Source organism: Psammomys obesus, unplaced genomic scaffold (assembly GCF_907164565.1).
Source record: "Psammomys obesus unplaced genomic scaffold, mPsaObe1.curated_primary_1811, whole genome shotgun sequence".
In the NCBI taxonomy this organism is placed as follows: Eukaryota; Metazoa; Chordata; class Mammalia; order Rodentia; family Muridae; genus Psammomys; species Psammomys obesus.
The window spans coordinates 778,186-799,169 of NW_026590715.1; the positions used below are offsets into that span (position 1 = coordinate 778,186).

Sequence of the window (20,984 nt, forward strand, 5' to 3'; positions counted from 1 at the left end):
TTAGATTTAAGGTTATTTTCCTGTGTTTCAGGTGTGTTAAGATATCCAGGGTTTGTTAGGGTAGGATAGTTAGTAGGGTTCTGGTGGTGCTATATGGCCCCGGGTTTTGTTGAATTTTTTAATGATATGCTCTAGCCATCTGGTTGTCCTTGGTGTTGTAGTCCTTGATGGCTGTTACCTGTTGTAGTTGCTGATTTCTCCTAAATCTGAGATTGCAGGCAGAGCTTGGACCCAGGACATGGCATGTGGAGGTTATGCAACAGGCCTCACCACTGCTAACAGTCTCCCATGGCTGCTAGCTCTACAATTACAAGAAGAACTGGGCCCCAGGAACCAGCTCTTCGAGGACTTCAGGCAGACCTCATCTTTGTTGGCAGTCTCTAATGGTCACTGTTCCTGGGACTGCAGGCGGAGTTAACACCTAGGAGTTGATATTTGGAGATCATGGAACAGACTTCACTTGTTGCCCCCAGAGGCTGCTGTCTCTGGAACTTTGCTGACAAACAAATGGCGGCTGCCTCTGGAACTGCAGACAGAGCTGATGCCCTGGAAGTGGCAAGTGAAGGGCTCAGGGCAAGCCTTTTGTCTGCTTGTACTCTCCAGTGGTAGCTGTCTCTGGAACTGCAGGCAGAGCTCAACACTGAAACTAGCATGCTATGGGCTCGGAGTTTGTGTTTTCTCTATTGTTTCTATTTCCATTTTCAAGTCTAGAACCATTTTATTCATTTGCTTCACGTGTTTGATTATATTTTCCTGTATTTCTCTACATGATTTATTCATTTCCTTTTAAAGGCCTCTATCAACTTTGCAACATTGGATTTAAAGTCATCTTCTTGTGCTTTGGCTATATTAGGATATCTAGGGCTTGTAGTAGTGGAATAGCTGGGCTCTGGTGGTACCATATTGCCATGGCTTTTGTTGTTTGTGTTCTGGCCTTTCGCCATTTGTCTTTCCTTGTTGTTGGCTGGATATACCAGATGCAGGACTCATTGTGGCAGGCAGAACCTTGGGCTCCTGCTGGCTGTGTCCCAGGTGAATCAGGCAGGCAGGGAATGGGTGAAGAGAAGGTGCTAAGCTGAATGTTCCTGGGTCTTCCCGCAGGCCTCCTTGGGAAGGCAGGTAATGAGGGTACAGGGACAGTGTGCAACGCACCTCTGCTGGCTGTTCTCCAGGTAGATCACATCTTGCTCAGGCAGGAAGGGAACATCTTGAAGTTTATATCCTGTATTGAAGTCTTTCAAATTACAAACACCTTTAGAAAATTCATTTTGTATTTTTAGTTCTATCTTTTTTTTATACACATTTTAGAGTCACTTATAAATTTCTTCCAAAGAATAAAATCAACACAAACAAAACATTATACAAGACAGCTTAGGTTTTATTTTATTATTTGGGGATTGTGTTCAATCTATTGATGTGTTTATGAAGAACTGAGTATACCTGTTTTAACTTCCTCTTTCTCTGAAGTATGAACATCAGTAGTGGTAAAAGCGTTTTCTGATTGTATGTCTAGCCATGCACATGTATATAAACTTATCAATTCCCTGGTATAGTTGCAAGCTTTACAAAACCAAAGTCCACTCAAATATCACTTGCAAATCTACCTTTTTCTTGTCAGGACTTTAAATTTTTATTTATTGTTTTATTAATTACAGTTTATTCACTTTGTAGCCCTACCCCATCCCTCATCCCCTCCTAATCCCAACCTCCCTCCCTCTTCTGTTCCCATGCCCCTCCCCTAGTCTATTGATAGGGGAGGTCCTCCTCCCCTTACATCTGATCGTAGTCTATCATTTCTTATCAGGAATGGCTGCATTGTCTTTCTCTGTGGCTTGGTAAGGCTGCTCCCCCATCAGGAGGAGGTGATCAAGAACAGGCCACTGATTTCATGTCAGAGACAGTCTCTGTTCCCATTAGTAGGGAACCCATTTGGACACTGAGCTGCCACAGGCTACATTTGTGCAGGGGTCCTAGGTTATCTCCATGAATGGTCCTTGGTTAGAGTATCAATCTCAGAAAAGACCCCTGTGCCCAGATTTTCTTTTCCTTTCCTCGTAGAGCTCCTTTACCTTCTAGGGCTTTCTATCTCCCCCTTCTTCATAAGATTCCTTTCACTCTGCCCAAAGTTTGGCTATGAATCCAGCCTCTGCTTTGATACCCTGCTGGGTAGATTTTTTCAGAGTCTCTTTGTGGTAAGCTGGTGTCATGTTCCCTGTTTTCTCTGTCTTCTGATGTCTAACCCATTTGCCTTACTGAATGAGGATTGTCTTCTCAGGAATTTTAATTAATCTCTTATCCTCACTTGTATCCACAGCCCAGGCTGCTGCCAACAATGTTTTTGTCTTTACTTTTGATAAATGAATACCAGAAAGCTTCCACAGTAACTGGGAGTTTTTCAAGTTGTGTGAAGCAAAGGCAATCATCACAGTCTCAAAGCCACCATTCTGGCTTAATCACTCAACCAAATTATTTGAGAATAAGATTTTAATTGTTCTTTGTGCTACTATCAACCTACACCCAGAGTATAAAGATGGGAAGCTGCTACTCTGGGTGTGGGAGGTAGTGAATGAAGTTTCTTCCTGCAGCAGGCAGGCAGGCAGTGTTTTTCAACTTATCTGACTTTGCTTGATGCAAGCTCTTCACTAGATTCTTGAGACCTATAAAAGTTAATTTTTATAGCTATAAATTTTTCTTTTGTGGAGTAATGGAACTTTGAAATTCCTTTCCTGCCAGTTTAGGACACACCACCCCTGTCTTTTTCCTGTTGTTCATAATTATTTATTTTTCTATTAATTTCTGGTCAGTGTGGGCACAGTTTTAAGTTTGTTTTTTCAGTCTTCCTCTGACATAATTTCCCTTGAACCCAAAGAACTTGTAGAAGTGTAATTTTTTTCTTTCATGTTTCATTTTATTCTTTGTTAAAGAGTTGTTTTTTTTTTCATATATTTTGATCACATTCTTTCCCCTTCCTCAAATCCTCCTATCCACCCAATTTCTTCTCAACAATTGTGCTGGCTAGTTTTATGTCAACTTGTCATACACTGTTGCCATCTGAGATAATTGAACCTCAAGTGAGAAAATGTTTCCATGAGTTCAGGCTATAGGCAAGCCTGTAGGACATTCTCTTAATTAGTGTTTTGGTAGGGGAGGGCTTAGTCTATTGTCAATATGGCAGGTAGTTCTCGATTTTATAAGATAGCAAGCTGAGCAAGCTATTGAGAGCAAGCCAGTTATTAGCACCCTTCCATGGCCTCTGCATCAGCTCCTGTCTCCATATTTCAGCCTTGTTTGAGTTCCTGTCTGGCTTCCTTAAGTGATGGACTATGATTTGGAAGTATAAGCCAAGTAAACCTTTTCCTCCTCAGTTGCTCTGGTCATGTTTATTACAGTAATAGAAATTGGTACCAAGATGGTAGAGTATAGCTGTGTTAGACCTGACTACATTTTGGGGAGGATTGTGGAAAAACTTTGGAACTTTATGCTTGAAAAACCATTGAGTGCTGAGAGCCCAGTGGGCCATTCTACAGGAGTTTGGAAGATAAAAATGTTTTGAGCAGTGAAGACAATGGATGTCTTGGCTTATGAGACTTCAGAAGGAAGCAAAAACTCTACCAAGTCATTTCTTTGAAGAATCTGCAGTGTCTGGTCAGCTGAACTGAAGAATTGACTCTAGTTAACAAGAGACCAAAATCACTGAAGCAAAACCTTTGCTTTTCTGGGACAGTGGCTCCTGGTCTGCTGGGAGTGAAGAATCACCTGTGATTAAAAAGAGACCAGCATTGCTGAGATGATTTTTTTTTAACAGCTTGATAATACTGCATTGTATAAATGTACCAGAATAATTTTGTTGGTGACAGATTCTGTGGGGCTTTGTTACTCTGAGGATTTATTCATTGTGATATTTTTTATTCATGAAGCACATTTTTTTCTGGATATAAAAATCTTCCTGGATGGCTAGGAACTAGAGACTAGATAGTCTCTACCTACGATAGAACCAAACACAACTGACAAAAAACTCGAGGAAATGATTCCTGATGATATTCTGCTATACTAGTAGAATAGTGTCTTGACCAGTCATCATCAAAGAGGCTTCTTCTGGCAACAGATGGGAGTGTATGGAGAGACCAACAGCCAGAGATTATGTATACAAAGTCTAAATTGGAGGTCTGCATCAGATTCCTTTCTCAGAGCTTGTAGAATGCTGAAGAGAGGGAGGAAAGACTGTGGGAGTCAGGGGTGGTAGAACATGGAGAACATGTCCCACTGAATCAAATAAGCATGGCTCAATGGGCTCACAGAGACTGAAGCAACAAGCATAGGGCCTGCAGGGATCTTTACCAGGTCCTCTGTGTGTATGTTATAGCTGTTAACTTGGTGTTTTTTGGGACTTCTAACTGTGGAAGTGGATGTCTATGACTCTTTTGCCTGCTCTTGAGAATCTTCTTTCTATTGGATTACCTTGTCCAGTCTTGGTATGTTGGCATTTGCCTTGTCTTATTGTATCTTGGTTTGTTGTGTTTGGTCATCATCACTTGGAAGTCTGTTCTTTTCTGAAGGGAAAAGGAGGGAGAGTAGATCTAGGGGTGATAGGAGGTAGTAGGGGAGGGGGACTTTGTTCAGAATGTATTGTATAACACAAGAATCTATTTTCAATAAAAAAATGAAAAAAAATCTGTGTTTGATGATAATTTAGGGAAGAATATCAAAGATGTGCCTCTGTCTTCCATTCTCTGTAAGTTTGTCTTTCAAGTATTAAATATGTTGTCTTGCCATATCTCTTTTCTTTCTAGATTTTCAATAATTTTTCTATTTGCCAGTTTAATAGTATTATGATATGTCTATGTATGGCTTCAAAATGTTTATCTGGACTAATTTCTTTGCTTTGGAACCACTGATACCATAAATATTGACCTTAACATATCATCCATAATTTCTAGAAATTTCACTTAATGTTCACTGGCATTTTCTTTTGTTGTTTCAATTCTACTGATGAGACAGTGAATCTTTTCCTTTCATAGTTTCATTTTTTTGAAACTCCAATTTGGCTATTTTATGGTTTCTCTTTTGAAAACTTCTGCCTATCCATTTTTTTGTCTTTTCATTTAACTCATGGGATATAGTTATAAAAGCTACTTTAAAATCTTGATCCTTCCAACATCAGGGTCATCTTATAGCTGAAACTTATTAAATATGTCTTTTCCCTGTATAGTTGGTAAAAAATTTTCCTGGTTCTTGATAGATAGGACATTTAAAATATTCTAACATGTAGTCTTGGTCCTTTTATAGTACTCTGAAGAAGTTTTCTTTATCTCATTTGTTTTAGATGATAATTAAGTCAGTTTCTACCTTATTTATGATTAATGGTCTTTGTTGCTTAAATTTTTAAGACTTTGTTCTGCTGCATGGGTTTATCTCATGTACCACATAGGAGACAGCCTAGGACCATGGTTGAAGTTCACTCTAAATTCTCAAAGCCTGCCATGCTACTATGGGTCTGTTCCATACTTGTACTGCTCACGAATTCTCCTGAAACAGAGGCACTAAATTAAATTGTAGTATTCTTTTCAAATGTTTTGGTATGCTCTTTTTAAGTTGGGTCATGCATATACAGCTCAACTGAGAGGATTCACAGTTAGAAATAGTTGATCACATTCCTTAGCATTTTTTTTATTCTGTAATTCCCACACATTCTCTTTTCTTTCTTAATAAGATATATGAGATTTCTGTCAGAATTTCAGTCACTTGTTCAACATCCACACCTTATAGTTACTCTTCTGGAGAAAACCTGTGAAAGAGAATGAGAAAAATTAAGAAACTTACTCCTGCATGTACTGTTCTTTCAAATTTCTATTTCTGTAAGTGCTTAACATGTTTTCAGAGATTTTATTAATGTTTGACAAAAGTGCTATAATGTATTTGCTTTGCTTAATTTCTATTATTTCTGAGACAGGGTGGCATGATGTAGTTTATTTAGTCTATATCCCTTCCCAACTGCATTAACAATCCTAATGCATTTTTCTTCTTCAGCCTTCAAAGTGCTAGGATTTCAGTTGGTTTTGTTTTTATTTTAGTTTTTCCCCATTTTCTCTCATTAAATAGTTTTTGGTTGTCATTTTCCTTGAATTAATTCCAAAGGCAACTTATAATAGTGTGTTGAAGTGTTTTCTTTCATTGTGACTTTGTTGATCTACAATTCCTGGTCCCAAAAGTCACTGAGCTCAGTTTATAATTCTAGAAAATCTGCTTGTTTTGTTATTCAAGGTTAGGATAGCCTCAAATATCATATTGTGCCCAAGAATCAGGTTAATTACTTTCTAGCCTTTTTGAAGGATAAGTATGGTTTCCATATATATGTTTTATATATATTAATATACATTTTTGTTATAGAAAACACTATATATTGTATATATTCCTATATATTTCTAAATATATATACAAATAAATATAAATATATATGTATACTTAGAAATATGTATATTCCTAAATAAATAAATACAATATGCTCACATCCATATAATGTTACTTCTTTTTTTTCCTCTAGTGTCTTCTTTTTTGAAATTTTTATTTAACTTTTATTAATTACACTTTATTCATTTTGTATCCCTCCATAAGCCCCTCCCTCCTCCCCTCCCGATCCCACCCTCTCCCCCTTTCTGCATGCATGCCCCTCCCCAAGTCCACTGATAGGGGAGGTCCTCCTCTCCTTCTTTCTGATCTTAGTCTATCAGTTCTCATCAGAAGTGGCTGCATTGTCAGGGTTCTAGGTTATCGCCACAGATAGTCCTTGGTTGGAGTATGAGTCTCTGGGAAGTTCCCTGTGTTCAAATTATCTTGTTCTGTTGCTCTCCTTGTGGAGTTCCCGTCCCCTCTAGCTCTTACTATTTCCCACTTCTTACATAGAATTCCATTCACTCTGCCCATCAGTTGGCCATCAGGCTCAGCATCTGCTTTGACAGTCTATACTGCAGAAGCTTTCAGAGGCCCTCTGTGGCAGGTTTCAAGGTTGTTTCCTGTTTTCTTCTGGCTGTCAGAGGCCCTCTGTAGCCGGTTCCTAGGTTGTTTCCTATTTTCTTTTTCTTCTGATGTCCATCCTCTTTGCCTTTCAGGATGGAGATTGAACATTTTAGTTAGGGTCCTCTCTTTTGCTTAGTTTGTTTAGATGTACCGATTTTAGTGGGTTTATTCTATGTTGTATGTTTATATGAGAGAGTATACACCTTGTGTGTCTTTTTGCTTCTGAGACAACTCACTCAGGATGATCCTTTCCAGGTCCCACCATTTACCTGCAAATTTCATGATTTCCTTTTTTTTTTTAATTTTTTATTAATTACACTTTATTCATTTTGTATCCCCCCATGAGCTCCTCCCTCCTCCCCTGCCGATCCCACCCTCCCTCCCCTTTCTGCATGCATGCCACTCCCCAAGTCCACTGATAGGGGAGGTTCTCCTCTTCTTTCTGATCTTAATCTATCAGTTCTCGTCAAAAGTGGCTGCATTGTCCTCTACTGTGGCCTGGTAAGGCTGCTCCCCCCTCAGGGGGAAGTGATCAACGAGCAGGCCAATCAGATTATGTCAGAGGCCGTCCCTCCTCCCATTACTATGTAACCCACTTGGACACTGAACTGCCATGGGCTACACCTGTGCAGGGGTTCCAGGTCATCTCCACGAATAGTCCTTGGTTGGAGTATGAGTCTCTGGGAAGTTCCCTGTGTTCAAATTATCTTGTTCTGTTGCTCTCCTTGTGGAGTTCCCGTACCCTCCAGCTCTTACTATTTCCCACTTCTTACATAAAATTCCATTCACTCTGCCCATCAGTTGGCCATCAGGCTCAGCATCTGCTTTGACAGTCTATACTGCAGAAGCTTCCAGAGGTCCTCTGTGGCAGGTTTCAAGGTTGTTTCCTGTTTTCTTCTGGCTTTCAGAGGCCCTCTGTAGCAGGTTCCAAGGTTGTTTCCTATTTTCTTTTTCTTCTGATGTCCATCCTCTTTGCCTTTCAGAATGGGGATTGAACATTTTAGCTAGGGTCCTCTCTTTTGCTTAGTTTGTTTAGATGTACAGATTTTAGTGGGTTAATTTATATTGTATGCTTATATGAGTGAGTATATACCATGTGTGTCTTTTTGCTTCTGGGACAACTCACTCAGGATGATCCTTTCCAGGTCCCACCATTTACCTGCAAATTTCATGATTTCCTTATTTTTCATTGCTGAGTAATACTCCATTGTATAGATGTACCACAGTTTCTGCATCCATTCTTCAGTTGAGGGGCATCTGGGCTGTTTCCAGCTTCTGGCTATTACAAATAAAGCTGCTACAAACATGGTTGAGCAAATGTCCTTTTTGTGTACTTGAGCCTCTTTTGGCTATATGCCTAGGAGTGGTATGGTTGGATCTTGAGGAAGCGCTATTCCTAGTTGTCTGAGAGAGCGCCAGATTGATTTCCAGAGTGGTTGTACCAGTTTACATTCCCACCAGCAGTGGAGAAGGGTTCCCCTTTCTCCACAACCTCTCCAGCATGTGTTGTCACTTGAGTTTTTCATCTTGGCCATTCTGATGGGTGTAAAGTGAAATCTCAGGGCTGTTTTGATTTGCATTTCCCTAATGGCTAATGAGGTTGAGCATTTCTTTAAGTGCTTCTCTGCCATTCGATATTCCTCTGCAGAGAATTCTCTCTTTAGCTCTGTTCCCCAATTTTTAAGTGGATTACTTGGTTTGCTGCTTTTCAGCTTCTTTAGTTCTTTATATATACTGGATATTAAAACTCTGTCAGATAAAGGGTTGGTGAAGATTCTTTCCCAATATGTAGGCAGTCGTTTTGTTTTGATGATGGTGTCCTTTGCTTTACAGAAGCTTTTCAGTTTCATGAGGTCCCATTTATTGATTGTTGCTCTTAGAGCCTGTGCTGTTGGTGTTCTGTTCAGGAAGTTTTCTCCTGTACCAATGAGTTCTAGGGTATTCCCCACTTTTTTTTTCCCAGCCGATTTAATGTGTCTTTTTTTTTAAATTTTTTATTAATTACACTTTATTCATTTTGTATCCCCCCATAAGCCCCTTCTTCCTCCCCTCCCAATCCCACCCTCCCTCCCCATTCTGCATGCATGCCACTCCCCAAGTCCACTGATAAGGGAGGTTCTCCTCTCCTTTCTGATCTTAGTCTATCAGTTCTCATCAAAAGTGGCTGCATTGTCCTCTAATTTGGCCTGGTAAGGCTGTTCCCCCCTCAGGGGGAGGTGATCAAAGAGCAGACCAATCAGATTATGTCAGAGGCAGTCCCTCTTCCCATTACTATGTAACCCACTTGGACACTGAAATGCCATGGGCCACATCTGTGCAGAGGCTCTAGGTTATCTCGTTTTATGTTGAGGTCTTTGATCCACTTGGACTTCAGTTTTGTGCAGGGTGATAAGTATGGGTCTATTTTCATTTTTCTACATGTAGACATCCAGTTGGACCAGCACCATTTATTAAAGATGCTATCTTTTTTCCATTGTATGGTTTTGACATCTTTGTCAAAAATCAGGTGTCCGTAAGTGTGTGGGTTTATTTCTGGGTCTTCTGTTCGATTCCATTGATCCACCATTCTGTTTCTATGCCAGTACCATGCAGTTTTTATAGCTATAGTACAGCTTGAGATCAGGGATGGAGATACCTCCAGAAGATCTTTTATTGTAGAGGATTGTTTTAGCAATTCTCGGTTGCTTGTTATTCCATACGAAGTTGAGAATTTTTCTTTCCAGGTCTGTAAAGAATTGTGTTTGCAATTTGATGGGAATTGCATTAAATCTGTAGATTGCTTTTGATAAGATGGCCATTTTTACTATGTTAATCCTGCCAAACCATGAGCATGGGAGATCTTTCCATCTTCTCATATCTTCTTCTAATTCTTTCTTCAGAGACTTGAAATTTTTTTCATACAAGTCTTTGACTTGCTTGGTTAGGGTTACACCAAGGTACTTTATGTCGTTTGTGGCTATTGTGAAGGGTGCTGTTTCTCTAATTTCTTTCTCAGCCCTTTTGTCTTTTGTATACAGGAGTGCTACTGATGTTTTTGAGTTAATTTTGTAAACGGCCACTTTGCTGAAGATGTTTATCAGCTGTAGGAGTTCCCTGGTAGAGTTTTGGGTGTCTCTCATGTATACTATCACATCTGCAAATAGTGATACTTTGACTCTTCTTTTTGAATCCAGCAAAGATCATTTTAGTGCCAGGAATGTATTTCTTTGGGTTCTCCAAATATTCCATCAAAGTTGCTTCTGACCAGATAATACCTTTGTTCTTGTTTGCATCAGTGTAATAATATCCTGGTGCTTGTCCTGTCTTTCATCCAAAAAGGCCCCAGAGATTTGGACCTATCTTGTGCTTTCCACCTTTTTCCACTGAGTGGCACTGAGCACATTTCTGAACAAAGATCTTCTTGCGTACTTCAGCATCTCCCATTTTTGTTCTTCAATGAGACCTCAAACCACAGACCATAGAAAATATCAGATTTCGAACCACATTCACAGCAGCAGTAGCCTGTGCGGTCCTCGGTCCCCAGAGACCAAAGGTGTTATAGCCGTGCCCGAGGGCTTCTCCCACAGGCCCGACCGAGCACCAGCGGATCCAGTGTCTGATTTTTAATGTGCTATTATGATGTTCTTTACTGGTATTTCTGTTTCTTTCATACTTACCACTATCAGTTCCATATATCCTGCATATATCCTGCCTTTTCCTCTAGAGCTATAACTCCAAACATTTATTTTGGTTTTTTTTTGTTTGTTTGTTTTTTGTTTTTTTTTTTGTTTTTGTTTTTTTTTTAGAAAACATAACTTTCAGAAAAAAGAAATGTCAGTAGAAAGGTCTGAGGTTAAAAATATTTCAGAAAGGTACTTTTGTAGACCTGTGAGAATGTCACTGAGAGCATGAAGTACATTGAACATTTCTGAGAAAAAATTCTAGATAGTGAATTATTTTCTTCTTGTTCAAGGAAGTCTTTTATTTTTACCCACTGCATTAGTATATCAGTGCTTATTTCTTGTTTTTGGCAAAAAGTCTGTCTTTTAGTTCTTGCTTAGTGCTTCTCATTTAAAACTCTGGTCTAGAAAAAACAGGAGATTATAAATTTATATATTAATATATAAAAAAACTCAACATTTACTATCTCTGAAATGGTTTGTATTCTAGGTAATTAAACCAAGGCTCACGAGTACAACTATCTTAATCATGATGAGAGAACTTGCAAGGAGCTTGTTTGAGGCTTTCTGAAGTCAGATACAGTGATAGTTTCATTACATTCTGTGAGAGTATTGTAGTAGGTGAAAAATTATGTTAGATTGGTAGAAGAATAAAAGAAAATGTTGGAAGAATGTCTGGGATTAGTGAAACACAAAATCATTGAATTCACCTTGAAATATGTGTTGATGCTTTACAGTTGAGCATTACATGACAAATTGAGGAATGTGATAATAAAAGATGGGTAATGCTGAAGGTGATGATCCAGGAGTCAGTGTGTTTTGTTTTGTTTTGTTATATGTGTGTTTTGTTGTTTGTTTGTTTTTGTTTGTTTTAGGACTAGTGCAAAAAAGGGGGAGAGTGGTCTGAATGGTGCTTTCTGTTCACTAGCTGAATCCCTCTGAAAGCAGTATTAAGCAGTTAATTTTGAGGTTTCATCAAGACTGAGATAACAGAAAAATTGGAGAAAGAATCCATGATTTCTTTTTTTCAATTAAAGGTCTTACAATGTAGTTTAGGTAATTCTAGAAGCCATGCTTCTATTTCTAGGATTAGGTATTTGGACTGCTAAAATCGACTTAATTCTGTATTATCTTTGTGAGAGTTAAGATACTCATTTATTCTAGTAGAACAATAATAGAGTTATAAAGTTACACTATTAGTGATTGTGGTCCTTTAAATATCTCCTGGGTCTATGTTACAAAAACATATTGTGACACCTTATCATTTAGTGTCTTCAACAGGAAGGCAGATAGCTATTAGAGTTTTCCTGAACATTCTAGATAGAAGACACTACATGGAGTAACATAGACAAAAAAACATAGACCTAAAGTTTGCAAAATGGCAATGGTATGATGTGTGTGTAGACAACCTGTTTAGGGGTGTGTGTGAATTAGTTGCATAGCTTACAGGAGAGCCACTATACTCTTTTCTAATCTCTGCTTTCCTTAGCTAGCTTTTGGATCTTTCCAGAGTTTATTTCAGAAGAATGCCCTAGGGTAAAGGTATGAATTAATCCTTATAGTATGTGTCTACCCACAGATATTGTCAAGAAGAAATGGGAAGTACATTGGCTTGAGAACAGAGTGCCTAAGACCTTTTTCTAAGACCTTGCCTCAAAGTCACTGAAAGCTGTTGCATAAGATCCTGTGACTAGCAAACTTAGTTAACCAGTCACAATGTATCCAAGCAGAGAAATAGCTTCAAGAGAAGACTGTGCTCAGAATGAGAGCCTATCTGTTTAAAATATAGTTCTTGTCTCAGAATCATGTTTGTTTTTTGTTTTTTTTTAAATTAAGCCTGGGAATAAATTGTGTCTTCTGGTAAATTGATTGTAGTGTTTATTACTAGTAAATGATACTTATAGGCTTTTCTAAAAATGGAATGGCTTTGGATGAGTGCAGTGGCCTTGAGCATATTGAACACATCAGTGCTTCAGGAGAAGCATACTACATTAAGCCTTAGAGATGGCTTAGAAAAATGAGACATCAATTTACAACTGAGAAATGAAGATATAAATAATATTTAGGCGATAATCTGTGGATATGTGAATGGAGTGAATATGGCACAGGTGCAAGAGCATCTCTTATGCATACCCATGGCAGTATAGAAATACTTATGTAGATAGCAAAAGTGGAATGATTGCATTCATATTTCAAATATTGTATAGAATTTCTTCCTGTTATCAGTGTTGTAGTATGTCAACTTGTGTCAGCTATGTCGGACTGAAGTGGGACTTTAGTTACTGCAATTATCAGTTTTTAGAAGGTTGAAATAGGTTTACTGAGCTATAATAGGCTATACTGGTTTAATCTGTGTTTGAGACAAACTACTATGGAGTGTCTGTCTGAACTTCAATAACATGAACAAAACTAATCTAGGTAGAAGAGAAACTCTGTAAAAATACAATATCAGTTTCTGATCATCTGTTCTGTTCTGAATGTTTGTGTATCTCTAAACTTTGTGTTTTGACATTTAATCTCCATTGGGGTAACATTGGAATATAGGGACTTTTGGAGTTGATTAGTTAGGCTTGCAATGGGAAAAGTGATTCTGCAAAAGAAATTTTAATAAGTTCTCTAAGTCCTTCTATTATGTGTGGAAACAGAGAGTATCATCTATAATGAATGGATTCTCACCAGATATCAAATAAATACACTTGACCTGTTATATTGGATTTCCTAGCATTCAGAATAATGAACCATGCTGTTTATGAGTTACTAGTCAAAGATGTTTTTCTATAGTAGCACAGACATTGTATCTTTGTGTATGTGTGTGTGTGTGTGTGTGTGTGTGTGTGTGTGTGTGGCGGGGGAGACATCCATGGTGCTGGGAACCGAACTCTTATACATTGTACCATTTTTAACTTGGAAAATATATAGTGAAATTTAATCCATTAACCTGAAAAAAGTATTCAATGAGTAACTTACAAGTAATAGTATACAGGGACAAAACATGGATGACACATTAATCCCAGCCCTCAAAGGCAGGCAGATCTCTGTGTTTGAGGCTAGTCTAGTCTATAGAGAGAGTTCCAGAACAGCTAGGCTGCTCAGAGAGACCCTTTATTTAAAAAAAAAGCTAAATAAATAAATAAACAATAAAATTTACAAATAAAACATGGATGATGCCCACCAAAAGGTCTAGATTTACGTGTGGAGGTAGATAACGAACCAGATACTGCAATCAAAGAAAAGTGGAAAAGTGGTATACAGTATGTGTGTGTATATATATATATGTGTGTGTGTGTGTGTGTGTCTGTGCATATGTATATATATATATATATATATATCAGCTAATTCCAAATTCAGTTACTTAGTCCAAAAATAGTTTGCCTTTCATTAATAAATGGGATTTGATAGCTGCACAGTTGTCCTCCTTGGGATCATCATCCTAGACTGTTCAGTATGGTGGCATCACTACACCAATATGTAAATATTTCATGCTCATCATGGCATGGAGGGTCTATTATTAGACCTTAATTATTCCAGCACCTTACTATTTCTTACTATAACCGGGACTATTTACATTGGCATTCCCTGCTTCCTGTTTTAAGGAAGTGTTGGCACCACCATTCTGTGTTCTAGCTGTGGAAGAGTGTTAAATTTTGCACTATTTTAATCTACCATAGGTAAGGGTAAGCCACTGTGAGAGGCCTGCAAGTGTATATATCTAGGGGTCTTTTACCAGCTTCCTCTAAGTTTTGACATTTGGGAAATCTTGTCATTTTTCAGTGCTATCTAAAATGGTAGAAATTATACATAGACATAACTTATATTGTGAAGTAATAGCACATGTGAGAATTAGGTTTTGTAGGGTGATGCGGGATATGTGACAATGTTATATGTCCCTTCTCAGAAATAGCAAGTTGGATACAGTTCAGAGTACATCTGTATTGCACTCTCTGACCTAAGGAAATAGTTTCATTACACACATTCTCTCCCCCACCCCTTTATTTTATTTCACTCAGATGCAGTGACTGAAGTGAAGACAGATATCTACGTGACCAGTTTTGGCCCTGTGTCAGACACTGACATGGTAAGTACAGTTTCTGAAAAGTGACAAGCAAAAAGGCTCTGCCCTGCAGACTATCAAAGCAGATGCTGAGACTTATGGACAACTGTTGGGCAGTGTGCATGGAATCTAATGAAAGAAGTGGGAAATAGTAAGATCTGGAGAGAACAGGAACTCCACAAGGAGAGCAGCAGAACCAGATCATTTGAACACAGGGGTCTTTCCAGAGACTCATACTCCACCCAAGTACCAGGCATGGAGATAACCTAGAAGCCCTGCACAGATGTGGCCCATGGCAGTTTAGTGTCCAAGTGGGTTACATAGTAATGGGAACAGAGACTGTCTCTGACATAATCTGATTGGCGTGCTCTTTGATCACCTCACCCTGAGAGGGGAGATCAGCCTTACCAGGCCACAGAAGAAGACAATGCAGCCACTCCTGATGTGATCTGATAGACTAAGGTCAGAAGGAAGGCGAGGAAGACCTCCCTTATCAGTGGCCTTGGGGAGGGGCATGTGTGAAGAAGGGGGAGGGAAGGTGGGACTGGGAGGGGAGGAGGGAGAGACTTATGGGGGGATACAAAGTGAATAAAGTATTATTAATGAAATAAAATTTTAAAAGAGTGAAACATGATTGAAATAGGTAAAAAGAAAATAAATTGTCATTTTCCACAGCAGAACTCCAATCTATGTTCTAAAAAGATATTTATTCCCATGAATTCCTTACTAGAATTTTTTTGGACAAATTTGCCTTTTGTGCGCTCTTTATCTGTATCCATAAACTGTACACAAGAGTACCTGTCTCTTCTTCCATATCTTTAAAAATGTGCTTATTTCTGTCTCTGCAATTGACTGTCTCTTCACACTTTCTGGCACCATACCTATTTTTCCAAATTGGCCATTTGAAGATAGCAGTGTGATAGTTACTATTGTTGATCAAGTAACCAGTAATATCATCCAAGAAGGCTGTTCATTGTAATTAGTCTCCATTCACTGAGGACATTAATGGACCAAATATTCCAGAACTTGATCTAAATCACTTTTACATATTGGTTCTTTTATATATTTGAGCAGAGGGAGAGCTACAGCATAGTCCTTATATATAGGGAAGTTTATAAATAATTAGCATGGAGTACAAGAACAGTTAGCTACAAGAATTCTCTCTCCTCCCACCAATCTCTTTTTGTATACAAGAAATCTGATGAAGATTTAAATATCAGATATTGGATTATATACTTAAAAAAACCTAAAGCCATTGTCTACTTTGTGTGTCTGTAATTTAGTAGATGCTCAGTAAAATTTTGTTGAATGGCTTTATATTGAGAATAAATTTTTTTAGTTTGTTTTTTTTTAATTCAAACATTTAATATTTTATTAATAAGCTGTCTTCTGTCACATACATATAAGAATTCAGGTTGCATAAAGACAGTTTGTGTTAAGCATAAATAAATACAGTCTGTTTCTTCTATGATTGGCAAAATTTTCCAAAATGAGAATAATTCCTGTATAGTATGTAAACTCAAGGACTATTAGCAGATGAATAAACTATTAGCAGATAAATAATAAAATTAGCAAAATAAATAAGTGGCATAAATAAATAACAAACGAAAACTTATATGCACAGATTGATTTGCATAAACATACAGTTGAATGATTTGTAAGGCATGTATAATGATATATAAAAAAGATGATATAGAGAATCAGGATAACTCCATTTTCACAAGCAGCAAAAGAGGGTTGGACCTAAGGGTTCTGAGAAATGAAGACATTTTATTCAAATAATAAAAACTTTTAATTTTGCTGGAAGAACATTTTTGAGACTGCCTACATCTATGTTTCACTGGCTGGACTGGAACTCACCATGTACATCAGGCTGATGTACTCGTGATAATCCTCATTCTTATGCTTAAAGTTAAATAACATGATCAGGAATGGAATGGAAATCTTAATATTTATCAAAATATGTTAAAATCAATGTTACTCATCTACCTTACAATATTTCGTGTATGTCTGTTTTTAGTATGGCATGCCTAACCCATTATTGTGGTTGCTAAGGATCTAAACTCATGTCTCCCTGCACAAGTATTTTACTAAACTCTCTCAGGACTAAGAAAATTTACCTCTAAAATGAAATTTTAACGTGCATTTTACTGTTAAAACATACATACACACCACATTTCTCCATAGCCTCTTATTCATCACCATCCACAAATAAATTCAGACAAATGTACACATATACACCAAACACACATAGAATGCACACGGCTGATACACTATCTTAAAGAGCCTATAGACATACACATGCAAACAAGTATCTGAATGCAGAGATACCAGTGAAGCACATACATAGTCTCTTTACCTGGCTCGTTGTTTCTTTTTTCAAGTCTAGTTACTTCACTTTGTTTGTTTATATTTTTTCAACAGGATTAAGTTAAAGCAATAGAATGAATGGATCTTTTCTAGTCAAGAGGAAATGCTTGGTTCAGATAAATTCAGTGTTCCTTTAGTAGCACTCCCATCTCTTTTTAAGACTTCTTAAAGGCTTAAGGTTCATCTGAGTAAGAAATACATTGCTGTTGCTTTTTGAAGGTTTCTTCTGTGTGATTGGTAGTGTATAACAGTTAATCCTAAACAGTCTGATTTTGGTGATGAGTTACAAAAAGAACTGAAGTATGCCTGACAACAGATTACATGAAAAGAAAATTAAGTTTAATTTGGAATGCAAGAAATGACTTGGGGAAGGCGGGGCAAGATGGCGGCACCAGGATGACTCTCATTCTGAGGAGCAGCACAGCAGGATTGGCACAGTGACCAGCAATCAGAACTCGCGGCCATAAAACACAAGTGATTGTGTTTCACAGGTGAGAGGATACCCCAAGGTGGGGGATTCAATCAGCTTTAACTCACCCGGCTAAACCATGGAAGAGATCCCGGTTCCACCAGGCGCTTGGTCGCCAGCCCAGAGCTACCCGCCAGAGTGGTCTGGTCACTGTCCCAGACTGAACTGTGGGCCCACAACACCATAGACTGGATTTCCCAGTCGAGAGATAACCCCACGGAGCAGGAAACAATTGGGACCGACCTCAGGTTACCCAGACATCCGGTTCCGGGGGTGCCCCAAGAGCCAGTCCGGACCCAGAGCCCAGACACAGGCTCCTGCCTGAGCGCCTGATTCACCGCCTCAGATAGAACTGTGGGCACCAGGGCACCAGGGCACCAGACTGCATGTCTCTGGCAGGAGGAAACCCCCAGCGGAGGGGGTCAGCAGCTCTAATGCTTAGGACACCCAGCACCAAAACACTTCCTGGACTCACACAGACTCTAGTGCAGGCAGGAGCGCTGTGCTCTGCCGCCATTATTGAGTTCCCCTAGGGCACTGAGACACACAGCTGCATCCTCAGACCTACAAAAGCCAGAGAGCCATTGCAGCAGCCCTCAGATACTGTGCCAAGGATCAACCAGTTATTCCTAGCTAGACTGTCAAAACTGTGGGAATCCCTGGTCCTTCAAGAGGGCTGCACCCACAGTGTCTGAACCTGAGCAATGCCTGCAGCCGCCATCCCAGACAGAGACACACAGCCTCTGGTCCAGAGTGAGGCACCCAACCTCCAGACCAGAGCAGTGCCCCCAGGGGCCAACTCAACCTAGGTGCATATTCTCCAGGTCCAGAGCAGAGCAATCAGCCTCTGGCCCAGAGACTTGCTGAGTGCACCTCCCACTTTCCTGGTCAGAACTGTGCGCCCCAGGATAACAGACTGAGTTTCCCTGTTGGGAGAAAACCCCACAGCTAGGGAATTAGCAGTTTCTTCAAGAGGACTGTACATGGAAATTTAGTGAGCAGCAGCACACTAAATTTATAATAAGAAACCCAGCAGTGGGGCAGCTGTCTTGAGAAATTCTATGGGTAAGAGGAGATCCCCCCTGCCTAACATAGACCACAGCTACTACTCAGGGCTATAAACCTGAGGTGAGCAGTGGCAACTCCTGAGAAACACTGGCCATACAGTGACCATAACCAAAAAGCAGAGAAGGACTCCTTCAGAAAAAAATCATCTCCCGGCCAAGGGGATACTCCCTACCTCAAGACTCCAGGAAGCACAGAAACTAATAGCCAACACCTAAATCAGCCCAATGGGTAGAGGTCAGCGTAAAGGCTCAACCAAAAAAAGACAGAGCAATATGGCATCTCCAGAACCCAGCCATCCAGGGGCGAACAGCCCTGAACAATGCAGCATAATAGAAAATCAAGAAGATGACCTTACATCTATGTTGATGAAGAGAATAATAGAGGAAACAAATAAAATACGTAAAGAATTAGAGGAAGATAAAACCAAACAGATCATGGCTATCCGTAAAGAAATGGAGGAAGATAAAGACAAGCAGATTAGGGCCATTCGTGAAGAAATACGGGCAGACGCAGCCAAACATCGTGTGGCCTTCAGAGAAGAAATAATTAAATCACTGAAAGAAATCAAAGAGACAGAGTTGAAGGAACTAAAAGAAAAAGAGGAAAATACAAGCAGACAGGTGAAGGAAGTAAACAAAACAACTCAAGACCTGAAGATAGAACTAGAAAAATTAAAGAAAACACAAATGGAGGAAATAATGGAGAGGAAGAATTTAGGGAAGAAAACAGGAACTACAGAGGTAAGCATAACCAACAGAATACAAGAAATGGAAGAAAGAATCTCAGGTGTAGAAGATACAATGGAAGAAATCGATGTATCTGTGAAAGAAAATGTTAAATCCAAAAAATTCCTGACACAGACCGTCCAAGAAATCCAAGACAATATGAAAAGACAAAACCTAAGAATAATAGGAATAGAGGAAAAAGAAGACTCCCTTCTCCAAGGCCCAGAAAATATTTTCAACAAAATCATTGAAGAAAATTTCCCCAAGTTAAAGGAGAAGCCAATAAGAATACATGAGGCCTACAGAACACCCAACAAATTTGACCAGAAAAGAAAATCCTCCCGCCACATAATAATCAAAACAGGAAGTATACAGAACAAAGAAAAAATACTAAAAGCTGCCAGGGAAAAAGGCCAAGTAACATATAATGGCAAACCCATTAGAATCACACCTGACTTTTCAACAGAAACTATGAAAGCCAGAAGGGCCTGGACAGATATCATGCAGACCCTAAGGAAACACAGATGTCAACCCAGGCTACTATACCCTGCAAAACTCTCAGTCCTCATAGACGGAGAAAATAGGATATTCAATGACAAAAACAAATTTCAACAATACCTAAACACAAATCCAGCATTACAGAAGATACTGGAAGGGAAAATACAACCCAAGAAAATTAGCTTCTGTCAAGAAAACACAGGAAGTAATTAACCTTACTACAGAAAAACAAAAAGCAACCAAGCACACAACATTATGAACACAGCCAACATCAATATCAAAGGATCTAACAGCCACTGGTCATTAATCACTCTCAACATCAATGGACTCAACTCTCCAGTAAAAAGACACAGATTAACAGAATGGATAGGTAAACAAAACCCAGCAATCTGTTGCATACAAGAAACACACCTAAGACACAAAGATAGACATTACCTGAGGGTAAAAGGTTGGAAGACGACTTTCAAAGCAAATGGACCCAAGAAACAAGCAGGAGTAACCATTCTAATATCTGATAAAATAGACTTTCAACCAAAATTAATAAAAAGAGATGAGGAAGAACACTTCATACTCATCAAGGGAAAATTCCACCAGGAAGACATCACAATCCTGAACATCTATGCCCCAAATACAAGAGCACCCACATTTGTAAAAGAAACATTGATAAAATTTAAACCACATATAGATCCCCACACATTAATAGTGGGAGACTTCTACACCCCACTCTCAACAAAGGACAGGTCAACAAAACAGAAATTAAACAAAGAAACAATATCTCTGACAGAAGTCATGAATCAAATGGACCTCACAGACATTTACAGAACTTTACACCCAAACACAAAAGAATTTACCTTCTTCTCAGCACCTCATGGAACCTTCTCCAAAATAGACCATATAGTTGGTCACAAAGCAAGCCTCAACAGATACAAGAAGACTGAAATAATCCCTTGTATCCTGTCTGATCACCATGGAATAAAGCTGGACTTCAACAACAACAGAAATAGCAAAAACCCTACACACACATGGAAACTGAACAACTTGTTACTAAATGACAGCTGGGTCAGGGAAGAAATAAAGAAAGAAATTAAAGCCTTTCTAGAACTCAATGAAAATGAAGACACAACATACCC

The 20,984-nt window shown here is 38.9% G+C and overlaps 1 protein-coding gene across 3 annotated transcripts in view; it reads left to right on the forward strand.

Moving 5' to 3' along the window:
* Gabra3 (gamma-aminobutyric acid type A receptor subunit alpha3) overlaps window positions 1–20,984 on the forward strand; it is a 305,868-nt gene that overhangs the window by 187,232 nt on the left and 97,652 nt on the right. For all 3 annotated transcript variants that reach the window (XM_055608773.1, XM_055608771.1, XM_055608772.1), the window contains one exon: window positions 14,681–14,748. In XM_055608773.1, the coding sequence (XP_055464748.1) occupies window positions 14,681–14,748 (68 nt within the window). The remainder of the gene's footprint in view (window positions 1–14,680; window positions 14,749–20,984) is intronic.